This window comes from Emys orbicularis, chromosome 9 (genome assembly GCF_028017835.1).
Source record: "Emys orbicularis isolate rEmyOrb1 chromosome 9, rEmyOrb1.hap1, whole genome shotgun sequence".
NCBI classification, from domain to species: Eukaryota; Metazoa; Chordata; order Testudines; family Emydidae; genus Emys; species Emys orbicularis.
In genome coordinates, this window is record NC_088691.1 from 96662403 (window position 1) to 96686623 (window position 24221).

The following is a 24221-nucleotide window of genomic DNA, read 5'->3' on the forward strand; positions in this document are numbered from 1 at the left end:
AAATAGTTGCCATAGCCTTCTTACCAAAAGAGCTGAGTGCTCTCATGGAGTCGCTCCGGGAAAAAAGAGAACGAAGTGTCTCAGAGAAAACAGAATTGTAAACAAAGTTCCCGAAACACCTATCCATTGACAATGGGATATATTTTTATTTAGGCTGAGCATCCACAGACTTCCTTTAACTGGGATGCAGTCTTGACTTTTTGTGAGAATGCTTAGCTGTGGAGATAATAAAGGATGTAAAAGAAAAGGGACAAGGAATGACTGCATATGTCAGGTGGCTTCCATGTTTCGTATACTAAAGATCTATGTGTATTTGTCTGCAAAACTCTATGCTAGAGGTCAAACAAGACTATCATAATGGTCCCTTCTGACCTTAAACTGTGTGAATCTATGAAAACATATATTGGGGATGATTTTAAAATAAATTATTATTACTACTTTATGTCAATGATGTCCTGGGTGGTTCATAATGGTAGATGCAGCCCTTGCTTCAAAGGTCTTGATCGTTTAAAGTTCAGGGGGGTTGATGTTAAATAGAATCAGGGCCGTCCTTAGGCATACGTAGGGCACCCGAAAATTTGGGGCACCACTGGAACCATAGGTGCTGACTTCTCATCTTGCCGGGGGGTGCTCGACCCCCCTGCTTCTGCTCCAGGCCCCACCCCCACTCCACTCCACCCCTTCCCCAAGCCCCTGCCCCAGCCCCGTCTCTTCCCACTCCTGCTCCACCCCCGCCCCTCCTCTTCTCCACCTCCTCCCCCGAGCGCGCCCCGTCCCCACTCCTTCTCCTCCCTCCCAGAGCTTGAACGCCGCAAATCAGCTGTTCGCAGTGCTCCGAAAGTGCTGGCAGGGAGGGGGAGGAGCTGGTAAGCGCAGGGCTGCCGGTGTGCGAGGGGGGCGCGGGGGGGAGCTTGGTGCTGGTGGGTGCTCCACACCCACTAAATTTTCCCCGGAGCACCCACCCACAGAGTCCGCACCTATAACCGGGACAGCAGGTAAGAGCGGGTCAGCTTCTGCACACCCAGGGCACTCTGCAGTCGCCTTACTAGGCAGAAGGCAGGGGCCGTATTCACAGAGCCGAATGTGGCGGCGTAGGGGCACCAGTTTAATAATACTGCATAGGGCCCCATAAATCCTAAGGACGGCCATGAATAGAATGCATAAATAATTTTTCCCCCCCAAGTGGATCATGAATAAAATAGAGATGAGTTAGCTGAATAGTTTAAAGACATGACTTCTGGCTGTAGCACACCCATCATTGTAGTTTCTAGGCACTGGAGTTCTGAATGGTTGGGTGGGCTGATCTGGGTTTGAAAGACCTAGACAACCCTACCTCTAACTCCACACACTTCTGACGGATCCCAGCAGGGTCAGTTCAGCCTTGTGAGACAGAACTGTGCAGGAGAAGTGCAAACCATGCAGTTTGCTATTGCGGATCTTTCAGGTGAACCTAAAAAACCGAAGGTGCGTCTGTTTTGGTTCATGTTAAAGAAACCACATTACTTTCCATAAAAGGAAAGTGTTTGCCCAAGAGTCTTGAGATAAAATGTCATTCTCTCTTCTCTCCTCCCTCTGCTTGCTCATCTCCACCATTGCTACTGTGTAGTGTTCTATTCAGCAGTTTTCTGACTCCTGCTCTCCATCACAGAAGCAGCAGCTGGTACTGTATGTGTATAAGATCCAATCCTGCAGCCCTTTCCAATGCCTGCAATTCCTGCATAAGTAGCCATATTGACAAGAATGGGAACATATGTGTAAATAAGGACTACTTGTATGAAAGAGAGTTGCATGATCAAGCCATGACACGCTTTGGGACCTTGTAAAGAGAGATTTGGGATAAGTGGTGGAGCAGTGTATAGCTACCTTTGAGGGGAGGATATGAAGTAGCTGACTTTCAGCAAACAGCTAGGATTGTGCTCTGTGTATGCATCTGTAATATTAAAATCTGTTTTAGTCCAACTTCATCTTGCATACGTAAAGTTCACAGCAGTAACCGTGGGATGTTCATCACAGATCAGCGTCTACAACAAAGCCACTGAGATGACAATATGAAATTATAAACTACCCTGGCTGTCTGTGCCCACCTCCTCTCTCTAATTTAGGAAGGGTACCCTGCAGTTTGGGCATGACTCTGTATTTTCTTTTCATACATACAAACTCCCATGTAGAAGACACATGCCACCCCCCAACAGAAACACTGGCTCAGCGGATACATGGCCTGTATTAGTGAGCATCTATGGTGATCTGCATGGTGCAATACCAGCAACAGCAAGTGTATAAATGATACTTGGTTACCTGAGGGAATGCTCCCTGGAGAGGAAGAGTGAACTTGTGCTTCACTGGACTGGGACTTGTGAGACCTGGTCCAATTCCTGACTCTGCTACAGATTCATTAGGTGACTTTAGGCAAGTTACTTAAGCTAAATCTGCATAAGTTCCCCATGTGTAACGTAAAAATACAGATACCTTCTTGGTCCCACCATCTGTCCAACTTGTCTATTCAGACAGCATGTTCTTTGGAGCAGGTACTGTCTCTTATGTGTTTAAGTGCCTAGCAAAAGGGATCTTGGTTGAAGCTTCTAGACACTGTTGGGATACTGCTGCTTCTGAAGTCTAAACTGTAGATAGTGCTTGTCATGTCCAGGTTAGTCTTTTAACCAAGCTTTTTATGAGCGTTAGGCTGATGGATTTCCTTTTAGAAAATCAGGAATTGGGGGCAGTCCCAAAAAAGTGGGGGAAGGGAGTCACGATTTACCGTAAGGATGCAGGGATCCTCACAGGAAGGCAAAAACAGGGTGAAATCCTGGCCCCATGGAAACGAATGGAAGTTCTGCCATTGACTTCACCAGGATTTCACTGACAGTGTCTGGGAGGAGGGGGCCATGCGCAGAAAACAGTATTAATGCAAAATTGAGCTTGGTTGACAAACACTAGTTGCTTAAATTGTGTTATAGACGAGACATCAAAATGTTTTTTTCCTTCTTAAGGGGTTCCTGTACTGAGGAAATGGTTGAGGGATAGTGTTGATATTGTTGTGACGGGTTGGATCACAGAAACCCCCTTGGGAGCTGCCACCCGATGTGCAAAGACTACCTCTGCTCTTGTTTTCCCTGCCAGCTCAGGACTCCAGCACCCTGTCTTGTTGAGCCAGACACTCCTGTCTGCTCCAACACAGACCCAGGGTCTGAATCACTTGCCCCAAAGCTGCAAGTTTACCTGAAAACAGCTCACAGAAGTGTGCTTGTCTTTAGCACTCAGATGCCCAATTCCCAATGGGGTCTAAACCCAAATAAATCCGTTTTACCCTGCATAAAGCTTATGCAGGGCAAACTCATAAATTGTTCGCCCTCTATAACACTGATAGAGAGATATGCACAGCTATTTGCTCCCCCAGGTATTAATACATACTCTGAGTAAATTACTAAATAAAAAGTGATTTTATTTAATACAGACAGTAGGATTTAAGTGGTTCCAAGTAGTAACAGACAGAACAAAGTAAGTCACCAAGCAAAATAAAATAAAATGCGCAAATCTATGTCTAATCAAACTGAATACAGATAATCTCACCCTCAGAGATGCTTCAGTAAGTTTTTTCTCAGGCTGGACACCTTCCAGGCCTGGGCACAATTCTTTCCCCTGGTATAGGGTTACCATATTTCAGCAAGCAAAAAAGAGGACGGGAGGAGCCCCGCCCCTGTCCTGCCCTAGCCCCGCCCCTGCCCCTCCCACTTCCCACCCCCCTCAGAACCCCCAACCCTCCCCCCGCTCCTTGTCCCCTGACTGCCCCCTCCTGGAACCCCTGCCCCTAACTGCCCCCCAGGACTCCACCCCCTACCTAAGCCTCCCTGCCTTTTGTCCCCTGACTGCCCCCTCCTGAGACCCTCCCCCCATCCTAACTGCCCCCCTAGGACCCTACCCCCTACCTGTACCCTGACTGCCCCAACCCTTATCCACCCCCCCACCCCCAGACAGACCCCTTGGACTCCCACGCCCCATCCAACCACTCCCCACCCCCTGACAGCCCCCCCCAGAACTCCCGACCCATCTAAACCCCTCTGCTCCCTGTCCCCTGACTGCTCCGATCCCTCTCCCCACTCCTGCCCCCTGACAGCCCCGCCCCCAGAACTCCCAACCCCCCCCCCCTCCTTGTCCCCTGACTGCCCCCTCCTGGGACTCCTGCTCCTAACTACCCTCCAGAACCCCACTCGCTACCTAAGCCTCCCTGTTCCTTGTCCCCTAACTGCCCCCTCCTAAGACCCCCCCACCCTAACTGCCCCCCAGGACCCTACCCCCTACCTGTATCCTGACTGCCCAAAACCTTATCCACCCCCCCCAGAAAGCCCCCCCGAACTCCCGAACCCCCCCCCCCCGTCTCTTGACTGCTCCCTCCAAAACCTCCCTGCCTCTTCTCCGACCCCCTGGCCCCCTTGTTGGCCTTCGCCTAACGTCTCTGTGAACTTGCTCAGGAACAGCCTGAGCCGTTCGTCCCGGCACGCTGGGCAGCAGTGGGGGAGGAGCTCCAGACTGCCGGAGGCGATCTGCGAATGCAGGGAGGGAGGGAGTGATCTCTGCTGCAGGGGAGAGAAGGAGGGGCTCTCTCTGGCTGTCGGAGCCCCATGTAAGTGGCACCATCCGGCCGGCTGCCCTGTTAGCCGCGCGCGCTCTGCATGGGATGGGGGGAAGTCCGGACATTTACAAATTCCCCCCGGACTATTTAAGAATTCTATTTTTAGCTCAAAAAGCCGGACATGTCCGGGGGAATCCGGACGAATGGTAACCCTACCCTGGTACAGCTCTTGTTCCAGCTCAGGTGATAGCTAGGGGATTCTTCATGATGGCTCCTCTCTCCCTTTGTTCTCTTCCACCCCTTTATATATCTTTTGCATAAGGCGGGAACCCTTTGTCCCTCTGGGTTTCCACCCCCCCTCACTGGAAAAGCACCAGGTTAAAGATGAATTCCAGTTCAGGTGACATGATCACATGTCACTGCAAGACTTCATTGCCCACTTGCCAGCCCACACATATACAGGAAGACTCACAGGTAAACACAGCCATCTGCAGACAATGGTCCTGGTTAATGGGAGTCATCAAGATTCCAAACCATCATTAATGGCCCACACTTTACATAATTACAATAGGCCCTCAGAGTTATGTTTATATTTCTAGTTTTAGATACAAGAGTGGTACATTTCTACAAATAGGATGATCACACTCAGTAGATTATGAGCTTTGTAATGATACCTTACAAGAGACCTTTTGCACGAAGCATATCCCAGTTGCATTATATTCACTTATTATCAAATCTTTATAAAACTATCCCAGTTACATTATATTCACTTATTATCATGTTTTTATAAAACCATATAGACTGCACAACGTCACAATTGTCTCCATTTGATTATTGTTCTCCAACTTCGGAGAGCTTGACTAGTAAACATGGTTTGAATTTTGTATTTTTAGCCTAGAAGTTTGCACGTTTGAAGTGAACTGGATTAATAGGCCCAATGCTTGGGGAGGAATTTAGTCAGGCACTAAATAACACAGGCAGGTTTAGCACTATGAGCCATTCAGAGTGTTCTTTCAGCACCTCAGGTGACTTTGGATAAAACAATGACTCTGAACTTGGGAGAGTACATTTAGTCCTGTTTCCTGTTTCCATTTAGTTTTGATGTCTGGGTTTTTCACATACAAGAGATACAAAAACACACCTATCCCTGTAGCAATTCGTGATCAAGAATGATGTGTCTGTTCCTTATGTGTAACATTTTGAAGCCATTGGTGACTCTTGTTGCTCGATACACTAGCACAGAGGTCGGCAACGTTTGGCACGCGGCTCGCCAGGGTAAGCACCCTGGCGGGCCGGGCCAGTTTATTTATCTGCTGACGCGGCAGGTTCGGCCGATCGCGGCCCCCACTGGCCGCGGTTCGCCGTCCCGGGCCAATGGGGGCGGCGGGAAGTGGCGCGGGTGAGCGATGTGCTGGCCGCGGCTTCTCACCACCCCCATTGGCCCGGGACGGCGAACCACGGCCAGTAGGGGCCGCGATCGGCCGAACCTGCCGCGTCAGCAGGTAAATAAACTGGCCCGGCCCGCCAGGGTGCTTACCCTGGCGAGCCGCGTGCCAAACGTTGCCGACCCCTGCACTAGCAGTATCTAAGCTAGCTATGGGTGACTTCCGCTAGTGGTGTTTCCAGAAGTGAGATGTTTTGTCATCCCTTTGTTCTGCACCACCTCTGTGGAACAATAGATATATTTTTCAAGCCCTTTCTAGTAGTCTGATGCCTACTAACCAGGTGATCAGACCTATTAGCAGCCCAGTTTGAATGATTTGGGAGGGAGCTGGTGGCAGTGGGATTCTGGGGCAATTCCCTGGTCAGTGAGCCAGCCTCAACACCCAGCTACTGGGAAAGAGAAAAGTACTGGGTTGCTTTACCTGGACCTTACTGGGGATTTCAGTCTTTCTAATCAATCTAAAGGGGGTGTAACTCATGATTCTCCTCTGCTATACTTGTTTTAAGTTTCCTTACTCGCGGGGGAGGGATAGCTCAGTGGTTTGAGCATTGGCCTGCTAAACCCAGGGTTGTGAGTTCAATCCTTGAGGGGGCCATTTAGGGATCTGGGGTAAAAATCTGTCTGGGGATTGGTCCTGCTTTGAGCAGGGGGTTGGACTAGATGACCTCCTGAGGTCCCTTCCAATCCTGATATTCTATGATTAGGGCCAATGCCTGCCTCTGTTCATAGGTATCTCAAACAGAAGCAGAGCAAAAGTGAGATGATTCTTAACAATTTCACTTTGCCCAGTGGGTTCTAGACAGGAGCTGTGAAACAGACCAGAATTTCGTGAGTAACTCTGTACAGCTTGGGAAAGCAATGATCAAGAGAAGAGGCACTGAAGCAGTCAGCCAGTTTTCACCCTTAGGAGGACAGCTCTACACCAGTTCCCATTCAGAAGGTATCTTTGTAACCATAGGGCTAGGGATGTTATATTATTTAAAATGAAAGCTTAGATTCTACTGGTATTGATGGCTTAGCAGCCTCCCCCTTCCCCCAAAGTGCTCACATTCGCCAAGGAATACCTTCCTCTTGCAAAGGATGAATAGTCAAATGGATTTTTCAAGGCCTGCTACTAGACATCAGGTCTTGACACACTTAGGCTATATGTCTACACTACCACTTATGTCGGTATAACTTAGGTCACTTAGGGGTGTGAATAAGCCATCCCCCCCGGGCGACAGTAGTTATACCAACCTAACTGTCGGTGTGGACAGCGCTATATCGGGGGGAGAGCTTCTCCTGCCGACATGGCTGCCACTGCTTGTTGGGGGTGGATTAATTAAGTCAATGGGAGAGCTCTCTCCCGTCGGCTTAGAGTGGCTCCATTAGAGAGCTTATAGCTGCACCGGTGCAGTTGCGTTGCTGTAAACTCTTTAGTGGTGCCATAACCTTGTTAACCTTCAGTGTTACAGTCACTGTGGTCCAATCAGCTGCTGGTATACATTGTCACATGGTGTGGAAGATTCTTAAAAGGAAGACAATTCTCTGTGCTCTATAACCTGATATGTAAGCGTATGATGTGCTAATGTGATAAGGGGAGGGTGCAAAAGGTTGTGGTTTGTAACTGTCTCTGCTTGCTGGTGTCTCTCTGTCCCATTCAGTTCCTTCTATACTGTAACTGTTTTCTATGATTACTTTCAGGATTCAGAAGGAGGTCTCTATGTGTGCATGAACACGTTTCTGGGATTTGGAAGGGAACACGTTGAAAGGCACTATCGAAAAACAGGACAGTGTGTATATATGCATCTGAAACGACATGTGATAGAGGTGAGCTTTCTAGCTTCCAGACCCGCTGTTCGGATGGTTCTTATACCTCCGATGCAAGTTCAGATAAAGTATCTGGGAAATGGGCCAAACCTGAAATGTCAAATCTGACTTCCTTTGAATTTTGGGCTGGGTAGAGGTCCGATTCAGATCCTTGGGTTCAAACTCAACTGTGCAGTTTTTATTCAAACCACCAGGGACCAGATTTTTAAAGGTACTTAGTTACCTAAAGATGCACATTGGTGTGTATGGTGATTTCCCCCCCCCCCCAAGCACCTAGGTGTTTAATTCCCATTGATTTTACTGGGCACCTATGCTCATCTTTAGGTGCCTAAGTAGCTTTAAAAATCTGGACCAGGAGGCCTGTACACTGGTTCTGGTTCAGATATATTTGGAATCTTCTGAGAACAAGGGTTTTCATGAGAGTTTGGCTCAAGCTGGCAGAAATTTACTCAGAAGAGTGAACCTTAGTCCTCATTTGGGCTGTAATCCAAACTGTAGCCTGAAATGGACCCTAGATCCAAACACTGCTTCCCAGATCAATCTCTTATAATACAGACAAGCTTCCTATTAGTTATACTTCCCTACTGTTACTGGACTACTATTGATATCAAATGTTAAGGTCAACTGTGTGTTTGCGCATGTGCATGTATTTGTTTGGTGTTTGTATTCTAATACAATGGGCTGTTAATGAACTCTGACCCAAACAGAGCGGAAGGGACTTGGTGTGGTTTGGTTTGATGTGCCACTCAGTTTACTTTCCAATGTAGCTTTGAATCTTTGGGCCAATTACTGGGACTGAGATAGTTGCCTAGGGTGGGACAAAGAGTGCTTCCTGTTGCTCCACAGCAGTGATCTCTTTGGCTGATCAAGGATCTCCCTTGAACTTGGAAAAATGTCCTGTCCATTCTTACTTTATCAGAAGAGTGGTGGCTGCAAGTTGGGGTGAGTAGGTGTATGCTAAAAATTAGGGAAATCCTCTGTCCCTGGGCAGTTGGGAAATAGCTGCATTTCCATCACACTGTTACTGTAAATTTGTGGTAGACTGGGCAGGTTCTAGCAAATGTTCTTTTGGTGAGTGGATTTAGTGCTTGTGAAAGGTAATTGCACTGACTAGAGCCAGGTGGGCAGAAGTCCTATTCAGGCTTACACATGAGTATCACCCCTAGCCTCCAATGTCCTTGTTATTCTAGTTGTGAGAGAGTCTGCTTGGGTACATCTACACTACCCGCCAGATTGGCGGGTAGCAATCGATCTATCGGGGATCGATTTATTGCGTGTAGTGTAGACGCGATAAATCGATCCCCGATCGCTCTCCCGTCGACTGCTGAACTCCATCTCGGCGAGAGGCGGAAGCAAAGTCGACGGGGGAGCGGCGGCTGTCGATCCCGCGCCGCGAGGACACAAAGTAAGTGATTCTAAGTCGATCTAAGATACGTCGACTTCAGCTATGCTATTCTCATAGCTGAAGTTGCATATCGTAGATCGATTCCCCCCCCCAGTGTAGACCAGGCCCTAGGCTTGCCAAAGTATATGGGAGGTTTTTGTATAAAGCCAAATTGGGGTTAAAATGAGATCTCCAAAATCCCTTTGCTTGTTGTGTTGACAAGGATTTGAACCAAGATCTCTAGAGATGAAAAGCAAGTACACTGATGTTCACCTCTGTGTCAAAGTAAACATAAGCAGCTAAATCACTGCAAAGACACTCTTTCCCTACTGAGGAATCTTGAGGCTTCTTTGTGGGTTGCAGCTGTACCATCTTGCATAGGACATTGGGAGAACTCAGCTGCCAGGTTCAGCAAGATTGGGGTAGTACTTGGCTAGTGGATGATACAGTGGTAATTGATTAGGCAGTACTCTTCTGTCCACCTGGAGCCTGTTGTGTAATATTAATGGCTGCAGCGTTCCACCCCAGAGGTGGCTGAATGTCCATAACTTCTAGAGTTTGTAACCCACATTGGGATCCTTCTGGATGAGAGGGGACATATAAACTCAAAATACGATAGTATTACTATTTCTCTAAGAAACAAGGGATGTCTAGCACAATGCCCCTATGTTAATTGCCTGTGTGTATGTACATGTGTTTGGATATGTCTCCAAAGGTTTAGATACAGTGGGGCGAAAATGAAAACTACTTCTCTGCTTCACTTTTGCTGGACAACATCATAAATTTATACATGTCTTCATGTTACTGTACTAGATGTTCGGCCTTAAGACATTAACATTAATTAAATGAGTTAATTGGAACTATAAAAATATAATTGAATGGGCTCTACTGATCCACACAAGTTTGCAGACGTGTTGTCTCAAAGTCTGAAATGACCCCACATTTTGTCTATTCTCAGGAAGACCAATGTCCATGTTTTCTGATGAATGCTTGTACCTTAGTGCAGATGGGCAGGCATTGGTGTGTTGCCCCTGGAAAGAGTAGTTCAGCTCATTCGGGTACTCAGAGATATCAGCAAGGTTGGCTAAGCCTGCCGCCCATACTGAATGATTGAAGGTATCAGTAAGGAGAAACTTGCGATCCTTTGTGAGGACCTGTACTTCTGCTCTTAAAGCAGCTTGCTGGGATATTGCTACCTTGTGGGAGCCACCTCCCTCCTGTGGAGTTGCTAGTGATGGAGCCCCATCAACAATGCCAAATGTTGAGAATCCGTCAGACTGCCTCTAATGAGGTTCACCTGCTTGACAGCTTCATGACGGACCCAGCGCAGGTTCTCGGATGCTTACTAAGCACTAGGGCTGTATGAGACAGAGAAGCCATGCGGCACTGGGTGCAGTGACTTTGGATGGATGTGACCAGGTTGCTATTCTTGTCTCTCATTGCCTTGGGATCATCCCTGCAGAATGTGGAAGTCTTTGTCGCTTCCTGAAGTGTCTGGGATAAGTATCAGCTGTGTGTCCTGGCACAGCTTTACAAAAGAGCAAGGGGCAGGTCCTCCGCTTGTGTAAATTGTCATAGTTCCATTGATTTCAGTGGCGCTATGGCAGCTTATACTCGGGAAGGATCTGTTCCCAAGTCATCTTCCATAGAATCAATGGGAAACATATGTCACTGGCACTGCAAGCTGTGTAGCACCCCCACGGTAGCAATGTCAGTCGACTCATCAAATTGAATTTTTGCGTAGTCATTTTTTTCTGAGATTTAAAAACCAGGTACTCTTCTGCAGCCTCAATGGCTGTGTTGCCAGTACCGTGCACAGCAGGGATATAACACAGGCAGTGTTCAGTTGGGTGCTCTCTCTGCCTTAGGCCCCGTAACTTTTGAAACCATTGCGCTGCATTGGGAAGGGTAAGATTTGCTACATGGCAGGTGCGCAGATAGCGATGGGCCCTCTTGTGAGAACATAGGTAACATGGTGGTTCATTACACAGATCTGCGATTTATACAGCTGCCAAATTAGGTTCCTGACAGTCCAAGTAACATGGAGAGACCGACATAGCACTCCTATTACTATTTATACCTGCTCCTGTTATTTTTACTTCATACATCCGATGAAGTAGGCTGTCGCCCACGAAAGCTTATGCCCAAATAAATTTGTTAGTCTCTAAGGTGCCACAAGGACTCCTCATTTTTTTTTACTTGACACTGACTCTGCCTTTTATTGGAGGATCTTAAAATGCTTTACAAATATTAATTAATGCTTGTAATAGCCTGTGAGGGAGGAAAGTTATCACCTCCAGCTTACAGATAGGGAAAGCAAGGCACAAACTGCCTGGACCTGCTTTTCCAGAAGTGCTGAGCATCCAGCACTTCAGTTGAAGCCGGTGGGAGCGGCAGGTGTTTGGCACCTCTGAAAATCAGTCTGAGATATTTAAAGGTAGGCAGCCAAAAATGGAGGCACCCAAAGTGAGTGGTCACTCTTGAAAATTTTGGTCTTAATGTCTTGCTCCAGGTCACACATGGAGTGGTGGGAATTCAATCCCAGCTTTCCAGTGTGGCAATTGAACCACTGAGATAATGTGGGGTGTGTGGGGTGCGGGGGGGCAACCATCTGTTTTGTATATTGCTGCTGTTGCTGCTTTTTATAGTAGATCAGGGATTTTTTTTAAGAGTGAGAAAAGACGCTACATAATTCTGTTTGTCATTTACATTTCGTTGAGAAAATGAGCTCGTTTTTAATACTAGTGGCCATTCCCCCTGCCTACAGGGTGAATAAATAAAAAATCAGTATGATAAATCTGAACAGTAGGTTTTGTTGTTTTGATAAGTGTAGCCGAGAAACATTAGTTGGTGTCTGTTCTTTCTGATAACGGAAAACTTTTCTATGGGGTGTGAAAGCTTGTTGATGATTCTAGCCAATCTCTTTGGCCGAAGCTTTATTTACATGGCAGAAAGAATCACCGAAAATATGTGAACTCTTCACCGCCCTGTCAGCAGAGACAAATACATGAACTCTTCCTAGGTTGACAGATTCTGGGCCTGTCTCTTTCCACCTGTTGTATCCTAATTTTACTATTTAAAAAAATAATAATAAAAAAGCAACCAACAAACCCCACTTAAAGAGCATGACATTATGTTACATGCTGTAAAAGATATGCTGGTGGCACAAGAGCCACACAAAAAATAATCACTAAAGAAGTTTTAACAGTGCATGGTTCTGAATAGCTTAGAAAGAGTGGTTGCATTTGCTTTTAGGGGGGAGGGATAGCTCAGTGGTTTGAGCATTGGCCTGCTAAACCCAGGGTTGTGAGTTCAATCCTTGAGGGGGCCACTTAGGGATCTGGGGCAAAATCAGTACTTGGTCCTGCTAGTGAAGGCAGGGGGCTGGACTCAATGACCTTTCAAGGTCCCTTCCAGTTCTAGGAGATAGGATATCTCCATTAATTAATTAATTTATTTATTTATTTTACGCTTATGGTGCTGCCGGTATTCTTCCCATTGCTTTGTAAAGCACTTTGAATTGGCAAAAGCACTACCTGAAATTGAAATTAGCTCTATCGCTGGAATACCTGGCACACAGCTGTGCTCTGCTCGTAGGTTTTTGCCATCTTAAAACTAAACCAGTCTGCCTAGCATAGGTTTTCTGCATAGCCCCTAATGCTTACAGACCATTGTGATTACTTTCATTCACTTCAGTGGGAGCAGGCTCAGGCCCTCATTGAGGAGGCATTTATTTTAGATTATTTACTTTAGATAAGTCTGTTATAACAGCCAGGAGGGCCCTGCTGGCCCACCTGGATTGATAATGGGAAGCAGAGTCTTTCACCTCTGGGTCATCATGTCCAGTCTACGTCCAGTCATTAAGCACTGTTGACGTCTGATGGTGTGGGAGTATGTGTGAAATTACATGATGGTTCCATCCAGTTTTGTGTGTGTGTGTGTGTGTGTGTGTGTGTGTGTGTGTGACAGTGCTACCACAATAAACTACTCTGACTTCCGAAGGTGGTCCCACTGGATCAGGGTCGAGTTCCATTGGCGAGGGATATGAAGGAAGCGTACGCTTCTGCTGCCCCTGCTGTATGTGTTCTACGGTTAAACAGAGGACTTTGCTGTTCAGGGATGTGAGTCTGGCACCTTTTACCAGCACTAAATTTGTACCTGTGCATCCCTCCCCTGAAAACACACCGAACGCACACTGGCCCCTCTACCTGTCGGGAAGCTCCGACATGAGGCTGTTGTTTGCTTATTGCAGTTTCACAGGTTCGATTTTTAACTGTATATTTTCTTTTTTTCTTTCCAGAAGGTACCAGGCGCATCTGGTGGAGCTTTACCAAAAAGGAGGAACGCAATGCTATTTTTAGGTATTGTAAATAGCTGCTCTCATACAGTCCTTGTGTCTAATCCCAGTGCATGTGCATTTGGGTACACCTGCCACTCCAGCATGTCTGCCTTATTTTGTTTTGTTTTTAAAACTGTTCAGAGTAGAAAGATTACAAATTTGTAAGTGTCTTCCTTTTAAAAAATATTATTATTAATGATCATCCCAAAACAGCCTCACAGGTATTCTCAAACTGCTTAGGGTTTGTTAGACACCTGTCTACTTACATGTGCGCCATCACCATAGTATATTGCTTTTATAATATGCTAATTTGGATTAACTGCTTCTATAGGGCCAGTCTGGGGATCCCTGATTCCTGCTTGTTGCTCTCAGGAGTAGTCCCATTAACTTCTGTGGAACTATTGGTAACTGCTTATGAGTGTGAGTAAGGGGTCCCCATTCTGGTCCAAAGTAAATATAACTGTACATGTATACTGAACCTCTTTTAATAACACTTACACAATTCTATCTGCCTAACATGTCTCCCTGCTCTACGAAAGCTAGAAAGTGAGGGAAAGAACGGGAAATCCCCAATGAGTTTCCTTCATCTGCCTCTAATCATCTTTCCATCAAACCCCAATTTTCCTTGATATCAGTTGATTTATGCATCAACCAAGAAACCTTAGGACCCCATAAACTCATGCATTGGGACCCTACAGTATCAGCTCCAATCTGCCCATTTCTGGGGCTTTTCTGGTGCATTTTCTATGTATTTTTTCCCTTTTCATGCCTTTCATGGGGTGGGGAGAGAATAGAAGCCATAATCACTACTGAAAGTAGCTAAGTAATTAGCTAAGTAGCTAAGTAATTAGCCATAATCACTACTGAAAGTAGCTAAATAATTCTTCCTGAGGTGAAGGGGTTAAATGTTTTCATAGCAAAAGCCAGCTCTCTCATAGTGGAAGGGGGAACAATAGCTTGGCATCCCATTGGAGCTGCTTTGGTCTGTGGAATGTGTTGCTGAGAGGATCGTGATGGATTCAGTAATTTTTATGTCAGGAGTCAGTTCTGGAAAAGGTGCCTGGAGAAAAGAAAGGGAAAGTTAGTGAGAGGAGAGTAAACAAGTGAAGTCCCCCTTTCCCTCGCAGATTCAAGAGGAAGGGGTTGTTAATGAGGAGTTGGCAGGCACTGGTTTAAATGCTAGTTGCTAGCAGTTCATATTCAGAATAATTTTCAATTAACACTAAACGATTACAGAGTGGCTGCATAAGCTTCCGAAAGAAAGCAGACTGCCAAGCAGGGGTGCCTTGCAGTGTTAGTAATGCACATGTGAATGAGATGCACACAAAAAAGGCTCATAGAAACACAAGACCAAATTTTGTTATTGCTAATTTACTGCATGTGCATTTTATATGGCTTAAAGAGGGGCAGGAGTGATGCACCATTGCTCCTCTGCAGTTTGTTGCTAGAAGAGGGGCTTGAATGGTCTAGGATTTGTGCCCTTCCTTTAAATTGTGCCCTTGCATTTGACTATTCTGCTCCCATGCTGTTAGAGCTGTTCCAGAGGTTCCAACAGTCTTGGTTCCAATTAATCCTTGAAGGCAGGGGAGTTATGCCAGTGATGAATTTGGCCCATTGAATTGTCACTGTTTACCCCAGGATCTTATGGATCTGAGACATCTGTGGAGATTCTGCTCTCCTCTGGGCTGTGTGCTCCTTCATAGTCCTCTGCACAGCTGTTGCTGCTTGGGGATGAACTGAAACTCTCTTGATACTGTCTCATTTTAATCATTTAAGTGGTGTTTTTACAGCAGTGGTTAACACCTGTATAGCCCTCTGTAAAGTGCTTTGAGATCTATGGATGCAAAGGTGAGTAAATAAATATGATTATCCCATTCACAAATGGGGGAACTGAAGCACTGAGAGGTTAAGTGAATTGTGTGAGATTGCACAATGAGTCAGTAGCAGAGATAGTAAGAGAACACAGGTCTCCTGATTCCAAGTCTGGTCCCCTATCCGCTAGGCCATGTTGCTGCTAGATGCTCTCTCATAGCTGGTGTTGAGTTGCCAGACTTTCCATCTTTACAGAACTTTATGTGCTGCTTTTGCTTGCTCATCTGGACCCAGAATTCCATGATAGAGGCTGACACCAAACTGGCAGTGATTGGTCAGCCAATGCATATACCTAGCCAGTCCTGGCTCACACAGGTAGTGGGGCTGCAATAGATGATCAAGTGACCTTCTGAGATAGGTTTTGGGTGTCTTGATCTGAGTGATTCCAAGCAGCCCCAGTGACGCTGGTTTTCTGTACAGTCAGGCTAGTTTGGGCACCTGTTGCACTGCTAGTTAGAATCCTCTTTGATATACGGCTATTAAGACTATTAAACCCCTTCCGGTCTCCTTTATTAGAAACACATCTTTACAATTCTCATAGAATGGCTTCCAGAACTGCTGCTCTCATGAGAATAGAATGGAAACGAAGAAATCTGAAAAATTAGTAGGATCAAACCATTATGAGATACTCCTTCCCAAAACACTGAAAAGAGCCATGGTAGAGGGTGTGCTGCCAGTTGTCTAAGTTAGAAACAAAAATTAGCCTAGGAAGGGAAGAGAGAAGCTTTACTTTGAGTTTGCAAAAATGTCCTTGTGTGAACTTTGTGTGAACGTCTCAAGCTTTCCCTGATGACATCTGGTTAATTGCTTCGGTGAACTCATTTGGAGCCAATGTGGCTAGTCTTCCAGACCATAAAGACCTTGCAGGCAAAATGTGCTTGTGCTCTGTTTTCAGTGAGGATATCTTTAACTTGTCTATTTATTTTGCAATGTTACCACCTTCTTAAAAGGGTTCAGTCAGCTAGCTTGTGGCTCAATATTTAGATTTTGTGTTCATGTAAGCGTGATTGTACAAAATACGGACACCACTCTATGAATAGAAATGGTGGTTTGAGGATTTAAACATTCCCCTGTAGCATTGTGAACCTAAGTACAATAGAGTTGTGCCAGCACATGAGAACCAAAAGCGAAACGGGGTAAGAAGTGAGTGAAATTGTCACTTTCTAGTTTCATTACCCAAGCTTGAGTGAAATTCAGAAAAGTGGACAGACAGCATATATAATGAAAAGAAAATAAGAGTTTACAAATATTGCAGTTTTAATAATTTGTTGTTTTAGAGCCATAGGAAGGGAGCCCTGACTACAAAACATGTTAACAACCATACTTACATTAAATCAGTATAACTAACCCTAACGTTATTAGGAATACAACTAGAGATTTTAATTTTGTTAGCTTAGGCCAGGTCTACACTACCGCGGTAGTTCGACAGCTGGCAATCGAACTTCCGGGTTCGATTTATCGCGTCTGGTCTGGACGCGATATATCGATCCCGGAAGCGCTCGCCGTCAACTGCGGTACTCCAGCTCGGCGAGAGGAGTACCGCGGAGTCGACGGGGAGCCTGCCTGCCGCGTGTGGACCGCGTCTGAACCGCGGTAAGTTCGAACTAAGGTATGTCGACTTCAGCTACGTTATTCACGTAGCTGAAGTTGCGTACCTTAGTTCGAATTTGGGGGTTAGTGTAGACCAGGCCTTAGTTTTCTTTGCCTACTTAACTTGTAATGTTGAAGAAAATCCACAGTACAGCGGGAGTGGAAGTAATGATTATATTAACCGCTATGGTGTTAAACTGAGGTAAATACCTCCTAGTAAAAATAGTACTTAATGCTTTACATCTTCAAAGCACTGTGCAAATATTATCCAATTTATAGTTAATGATTTAGTGGATCCTAGTGAGAAGCATTGTAAAGTCTCAGCTGGGCTGCAGTTTGGTTTCCTTTCACCAGACAGGATGAAATGGCTGTAGAGTATATTTATTATTTATCTATTTCTTTTATAGCTTTGCTAGTGAGCTTGGTTCTTTACAGACATGTCTGAGGACAGAATCCTTGTTCCAAATGGCTTGCTATCTGAATAGACAGATGCTGCATTCATGATAATTTGGGGGCAGCTGGAAGGAATGATTTGAGGTTCAAGGGCTTGAGCCTCTGCCATTCAAGGTAATGGGATCAGGTCTGAGTCCTAAATGAGACTTGATTTTCAAGACCCCTTTGTAGGGCCTCAGTATTGGTTGCAGACTCATTGATCTGTGTTATGAGGGAGCTGTCTGTCTCACACACAGGCATCACCACGCACACGATGGATATCCTGTTTGGGGGTCCTGCCTGGGATCTAATTATGCCACTATTATTAGTGTGTTCAGTTGGTAACTCATCTAAATCTAATCTGGGCATGTCCAGTCAAGTTTCTCCCTTCTTTTCCCTCTAGTAGCTTAGTTTACAGCACCCTCTGCCACCAACTGCCCACTCAGCTGCTGTTTTCAGTCAGCCAGCGGCAGTGCACTTCTCGCTATCACTAGAGTGATGCTTATGAGCTGGGCCAGATGATAGCTGAGGTAAATTTACCCTGCTGACTGTTTGCCCAAAATAACAACCCCAGCCTGGCCTCCACTCAGAGCATTGGTTATTTTGCCTTCTCTTTCGTCCTCTCCCTCAGTATGCTCTTTGTGACCTGTGGGTGCTCTGTTTTGATGACCACAATGTTTAATTGTGCCTATGACAGCCTCATAAAGCTCCTGGTCCCTTAGAAGGGAAATACATTGCCCTGTGTGGGTTCAGCATCAATGTGTCAGCCTTTCAGAATTGCTATAAACCAGTTGTCTGGTGGCTGTGTGAGACCTCAGAGCTAAAGTAAACTCATTACTACACGGGTTCCTGGGCTCATGGTATTCGAGCATCTTGAAGTGCTGCCTTCACCTGGGAAGGGATTGTGTGGGAAAGGGGCTTCCCAGCACTCCTTGCCACTCATGTCACATTGATTCTAAATCAAATTTGCTCAATTTACAAGTAAAAATAGATTTTTTCCCCCCCTAATTGCTGGCTCACCAAACCTAACCTGAGTTCTGAAATTCAAGTGGGTTCTTCCCTGCTCACGCATAATCCCCAGTAACAATTGTGGAAGGCAAATTCTACCCGCAGTTACTCCAGGGCAGCCCCGTTCTCTCATAATAGAACATAGTTAATAGTTCTGTTGATCAAATACGAATTCACCGTCTCTCAGCTTTGTTGGCTCTGCGGGGTTACTGGAAATAAAAAGGAAGGAGAATTTATTTTTGTCATTGAACTAAACACCTCTGAACGTGCACAGGCCAGGGTTTTCCAAAGTGGCTAGTGATTTTGAGGTGCTCAACTTGACAGCTTTTAAAGGGGCCCAGCTTGAAGTGCTGAGAACTCACCCTCTGAAAATCAGGTCCCTTTAAGGTGTTAGTCACCCAAAGTTAGGCACCCAGAATGGCTAGTCACTTTTGCAAATCTTGGCCACATGGAGCAGAAGTGTTTAGTGAGATGGTGCTGGTTTTGCATACTCCCTTTTCAAAGAACCACAAATTAAATCTTCATTCTTTCGCTAGCACTGATGCAACAGTGTATGTCTTTTTTTGTCATGCTGCCTTGAAGTCAGTATGTCAGGCTTCTGATGTGATTGTATGGAGAGAATGTAATTCCCTGGTCTTGTAGCAATCTGAATGGCATGAAGCCTTAAAAGATCAATTAAACTTCCCATTTTCCCCTTCTTCACTGTAGCTAAAATGGTGGATACTTTTAAGTGTGTCATTACCCTCATTGTCAAGGGATTGATTGCTAATGGGACACGGAGCCTTTCACCTCTAGGTCACCGGTTCAAATCCAGGTCAGGTCAGCGTTACTGAGCTTGGTCAAAATGAGCTGCTAGGAGTGGCGGTTTCAGTCTGGTTCTTACACCCAGAAGAGCCAGCCGTTGCTATTTGTATATAGCAGATCATTAATGCTAGAGCAACTGATCATCCTTAATGTCTGTAAAGTGAAGAAATAAAAAATATCAAAGGTCTTTATAGATGTCTAAAGGTATTGGCAATGGTCAGAGCAAGCCAGTGGCTCTCAACTTTTCCAGACGACTGTACCCCTTTCAGGAGTCTGATTTGTCTTGCGGACCCCAAGTTTCACCTCACTTAAAAACCACTTGCTTACAAAACCAGACAAAAATACAAAAATGTCACAGCACACTATTACTGAAAAATTGCTTCCTTTCTCATTTTTACCATATAATTATAAAATAAATCAATTGGAATATAAATATTGTACTTACATTACAGTGTATAGTATGTAAAGCAGTATAAACAAGTCATTGTCTGTATGAAATTTTAGTTTGTACTGACTTCGCTAGTGTTTTTTATGTAGCCTGTTGTAAAACTAGGCAAATATCTAGATGAGTTGATGTACCCCCAGAAGAACTTTGTGTACCCCCCAGGGGTACATGTACTGCTGGTTGAGAACCACTGGAGTAAGCCATCCTCCAGTGCCCTCTGGTGGCTGATTGAAATGTATCGTTACAGGCTCCAAATGGGACGACTCGCCTTCTCCACACCTGTGTTGATATATGCTGGATATTTTAGCTGCTTTGGGGAACTGGAGCATAACACTTCTGGAATTACCTAGAGACACTTTGTGTTTAAACTGTTTAGCCTTATGGATGGGGGCCACTGTCAGTATCTTGGGCATTACTGAACTTCAGCATGGTTTGGTGCCACACACCTTAGTGGCTTGAGGTTGTTTGGTTTGATTTCTCTTTAAGAAGAGATAAGTTATTTTTAGGTGCATTCTGGAAAAAATTAGCATTGTGGTTGGATCCATAGAATTCCTTCAAAATCAAGGGTTGAAATGGGAAATGTTAAAGAAGCGCTGGCTGTAGTGGAGTTATTGGGTGATCCATATTAGACTGCTGTGAAAGTGATTTGTAAGGAAAAGGATTATTGAGAGAATTGGCTAGCCAGGGAGTTGGTAATGGCTTAGTCTCTCCTCTCTAGATCATCTGTTTTAATCTCACCCAGGTTGCTAGTGACTAAAGGTTGCTACTTTCTGTTGGCTGTCTTTTTTCAGCCTATGTGCAATAGGTTGGTGGGGTTGGGCCAGTTGTTATTAGACAAGTGGTCAGATTATTAAAACCCCAGTTGGCACTAGCTGATCCTTGCTTGGCAGCCTCAGCAGAGAGCCAAGGACTCAGTGGAGTCTGGATTATTGTTGTCCCTAGAGGTGATCCCTCCAGGTCTGATTAAGGTGTATTAGTGTGAGAGTTTGGGAGAAGCTCCTAGTGATGCTGTTTATTTTGTGACTGTTCTGTGGATAAGTAGAGGGTGTAATTTAACCTGGGCACCTTCCATCTTCACCTTACCCTAGGTTTCATACATTCCACATGTGCAGTGGTTGCTGCCAGTGCCTGTTTAACATTTAAGTAGATCAGTAAAAGTTATGTATGTGCCTGGAGAACAAATAAGGGCCAACCTGGGTCAGCTATCCACCACCTTAGGCCAGATGTTTTCTTCTCCTGTGACAGTATCTGATCTGTAGAAACCTGATGTCTAGATGGATCCTGCTTCCATCATGCTGATGGGAAAATGTCCATTGATTGCCATGAAAACTACAACACAGCCATGCTTTTACTTGTCACTCTCCTTACGCTGCTCCTTTTTGTGGCTTCATCTTATAAAATCTGCATAGCATAAAGGAAGGGAAATGAAAGATGATACAAAAAGCACCCAGATCTCATGTAAATATTACTACGTGTTAACCCAGTTAATCTTGGGCATTTGGTTTCCTATAATAATAATACTTGGGACTTTTCAGCTGTGGATCTCAGTGTATCATCTTATGTATTTATATGTGTCCCAGAAGGCACCAGGAGAGCAGGCAAATGGTCACTGCAACACCCATCAGCTGCTTTTACTCTACATTCATCCGTTATTGGTTAGGAAGGGAAGTTACTTCACCGTACCCAAATTGCTCGGTATCATTAAGTTGGCCACCCACCGATGGGCAAATCACAGCCAATATTTCCCCAAGAGGCCCTCTGTTTTTGTGCACTTCCATTTTGGGGCATGCGGCATAATGTGAGACATGTGGGTCTTGATTTTCAGAGCTGCTGAGCAACCACAACTCCAGGGCAGAGGTGCGGGAGTGAATAGGAGGTTCATGTTCTCAACACCTCTGAAAATCTGGGTGGCTCAAGTTGGGGCCCCCAAAAATGAGGCATCAAAGTTAAAAACCACTTTTGAAAACGTTGGCCTCAGCTTCTCTGTTCTTCACCTTCCTGATTTGTTTGTTATACTTCATGGGGAATGATGTGAGACTTTGATTATTCTTGTCTACAGGGAAAAGTGTTTTTGCTAAAATCTCAGGTGTGAATTTAAATTATATAGCTATACAGGTATAAACCCCAGTGTACACACTTTTATTACAGTATGCGTGCCTTTTTTGGTTTAGTTCATGTTGCATGGGAAGGGGTTCAAGCTAAACCAAAGAAAGCCACTCTATACTGGAAAAAGTGTGTCCACGTGGAGGGTCACATTGGTATGACTATATTGATATAATGGGTAAAACTTTCCAATACAGACAAAGCCTCAGTGTTTGTAAAGTGCTTTGAGACCTAGATGAAAGGTGCTACCAGAATGCATTATGTTCTTGTTCTTAATGAGTAACCCAAAAGAATACCAGGATCTTATCTACTTCCCAAAGTGCAATGTCCGTAACAACACAACGATGGCTGCTGTACTCAGTGGCCAGCGCAGCTGTGATTGTGAATGAGTATTAACTCAAGATGGATACTTTGGTCCTCAGCTTTTCACCCCAGAGAAGTTGTCAGATTTCAGTCTAAAGATTTTTTTAGTTTCCTTAACAGTTTATCATCTCCTTACGTTCTCTCTCTCTCTTTTGCAGATCTAGAAACAAATGGCGATTTAAACAATGATGATTTTGAGTATGAAGATGAAGCCAAACTCGTTATATTTCCAGATCACTATGAAATTCCATTACCAAATATAGAGGAGTTGCCAGCACTGGTCAGTGAGTGTGTGCTACTGGTGGCAGAGTAGGAATTGACTCCAAGTTCATTTTTATGGATACAGGGATTTGTTTGCTCATGTGTATGTTGGTTATTTTTACTATTAGGGTCTCCCTCATCCCCTGCACGGGGAAATTAGGCAAAGGGGAGGCATTTGAAAAAATGTGACTTACTGCATCTGTCTCTTGCTTTTATTTTACCTTCTTCCTTGTTAACTCCACTTATTCTGTCCTGTTCTTTGGCCAGTGGTTTATCTCTTAGAATCATAGAAATGTAGGACTGAGGCAGGACTAAGTATTATCTAGACCATCCATGACAGGTGTTTGTTTAACCTGTTCTTAAAAGTCTCCAATGATGTGGATTCCACAACCTCCCTAGGTAATTTGTTCCAGTGCTTAACCACCCTGACAGTTAGAAAGTTTTCCCCAGCGTCTAAGCTAATTTTCCCTTGCTGCAGTTTAAGCCCATTATGTTTGTCCTGAGTGGTTAAGGAGAGCAATTTATCACCCTCCTCTTTATAACAACCTTTTACATACTTGAAGACTGTTATCATGTCTTCTTGCTTTGTCTTGATTATCTGTTTTTGACCCCTCTCTTTCTTCCTGGGGCACTTATATGGCCCTCATCACTGTAGTATCTCAGAACCTCACAATTAATATATTTATCCTCACATCACCCCAATATGGTAGGGAAGTGCCCCATTTAACAGATCGGGACCTGAGGCACAGAGAGACTAACATGGTAACCTGCCCACGGTCACACAGGAAGTTATGGCAGAGCAAGGAATTGAGCTCCGGCCTGTGTCCCAGGCTAATGCCTTAATCTCTAGACCATCCTTCTCCTTTTGCTTCCCCCACCCTTTCTCTCTGCTGTATTCTCTACCTCTTCCCCTATATGTTCTGTCTCTCCTTTCTTCTCCCCCCCAAAGCTGTTCTAGTGGAGGGATTTCAACGGGGAGAGGATAGTGGCCTTACAGATCACCTCTGGGTGGTGGAAGAAAGGGTAAAGACTGTGCTGGCAGAACTGGACCCATGGTGTGTGGAGACTAGCTCTTTGACAATGTTGAGGAGGTTGGAGAGGGGTGAAGCAAAAGAGACCAGGGCAGTTAAGAAGAGATGGCAGAGTTATGCAGGGTCTTGCAGGCAAGAGCGAGAAGCTTGAACTTTGAGATGGAGAAGTGGGAGCTGGTGGAGGGATTCAGAGGGGCGAGGTTAGATGGTGACGGGCAAGGAAGAGGATCTTAACAGCTGTCTTGTTGGACTGGAGAGAGGCAAAAACCCGGGGAGGCAAAAATGTTGAAAAGGAGCGTATGAGACAGTCCAAAGCAGCAGAGAGGATGAAGCTGGTGATGAGCCCCTGAGATCTGGCCAGGATGCGGTTGCTAGAGACCTCAGGGAGTGCAGGTTGAGTGGTATGGAAAGCGGAGGCAGCAGGATGAAGCTGGAGGAGCAACAGAGTCTGCATGTGTAGATAAGCATTCAATGAGATTGGAGGAGATGGGGGTTGGGGTGGTAGTTGGAGAGGTCAGGGGCCTGATTGCCTCGGCAGGGGGAAAGAAGGCCTGCTGGTATTGAGAGAGGAAGTGAGAGGTGAGTGTGTGGGTGGGTGAAGGCAGGTGGTGGTGGGGTTGCTGAGGCAGATTGAGGGATTAGAACATGCTACAGAATTTGGCACCAATGATGGGGAGAAGGTGGAGGGTGTTTAGGGAGGGAGGAGGGAGATCATGGCCATCCCAAGTGGAGAGAGAATTTAAGGAAGCTGCAAACAGGTGATGGGGAT

The 24221-nt window shown here is 45.4% G+C and overlaps 1 protein-coding gene across 1 annotated transcript in view; it reads left to right on the forward strand.

Annotated features, from left to right (window-relative positions):
* The window catches only part of USP13 (ubiquitin specific peptidase 13), an 83368-nt gene that overhangs the window by 14588 nt on the left and 44559 nt on the right, over positions 1-24221 (forward strand). The window contains exons 2-4 of the mRNA XM_065410736.1: positions 7695-7820; positions 13505-13565; positions 22319-22440. Coding sequence (XP_065266808.1) covers positions 7695-7820; positions 13505-13565; positions 22319-22440 — 309 coding nt within the window. The remainder of the gene's footprint in view (positions 1-7694; positions 7821-13504; positions 13566-22318; positions 22441-24221) is intronic.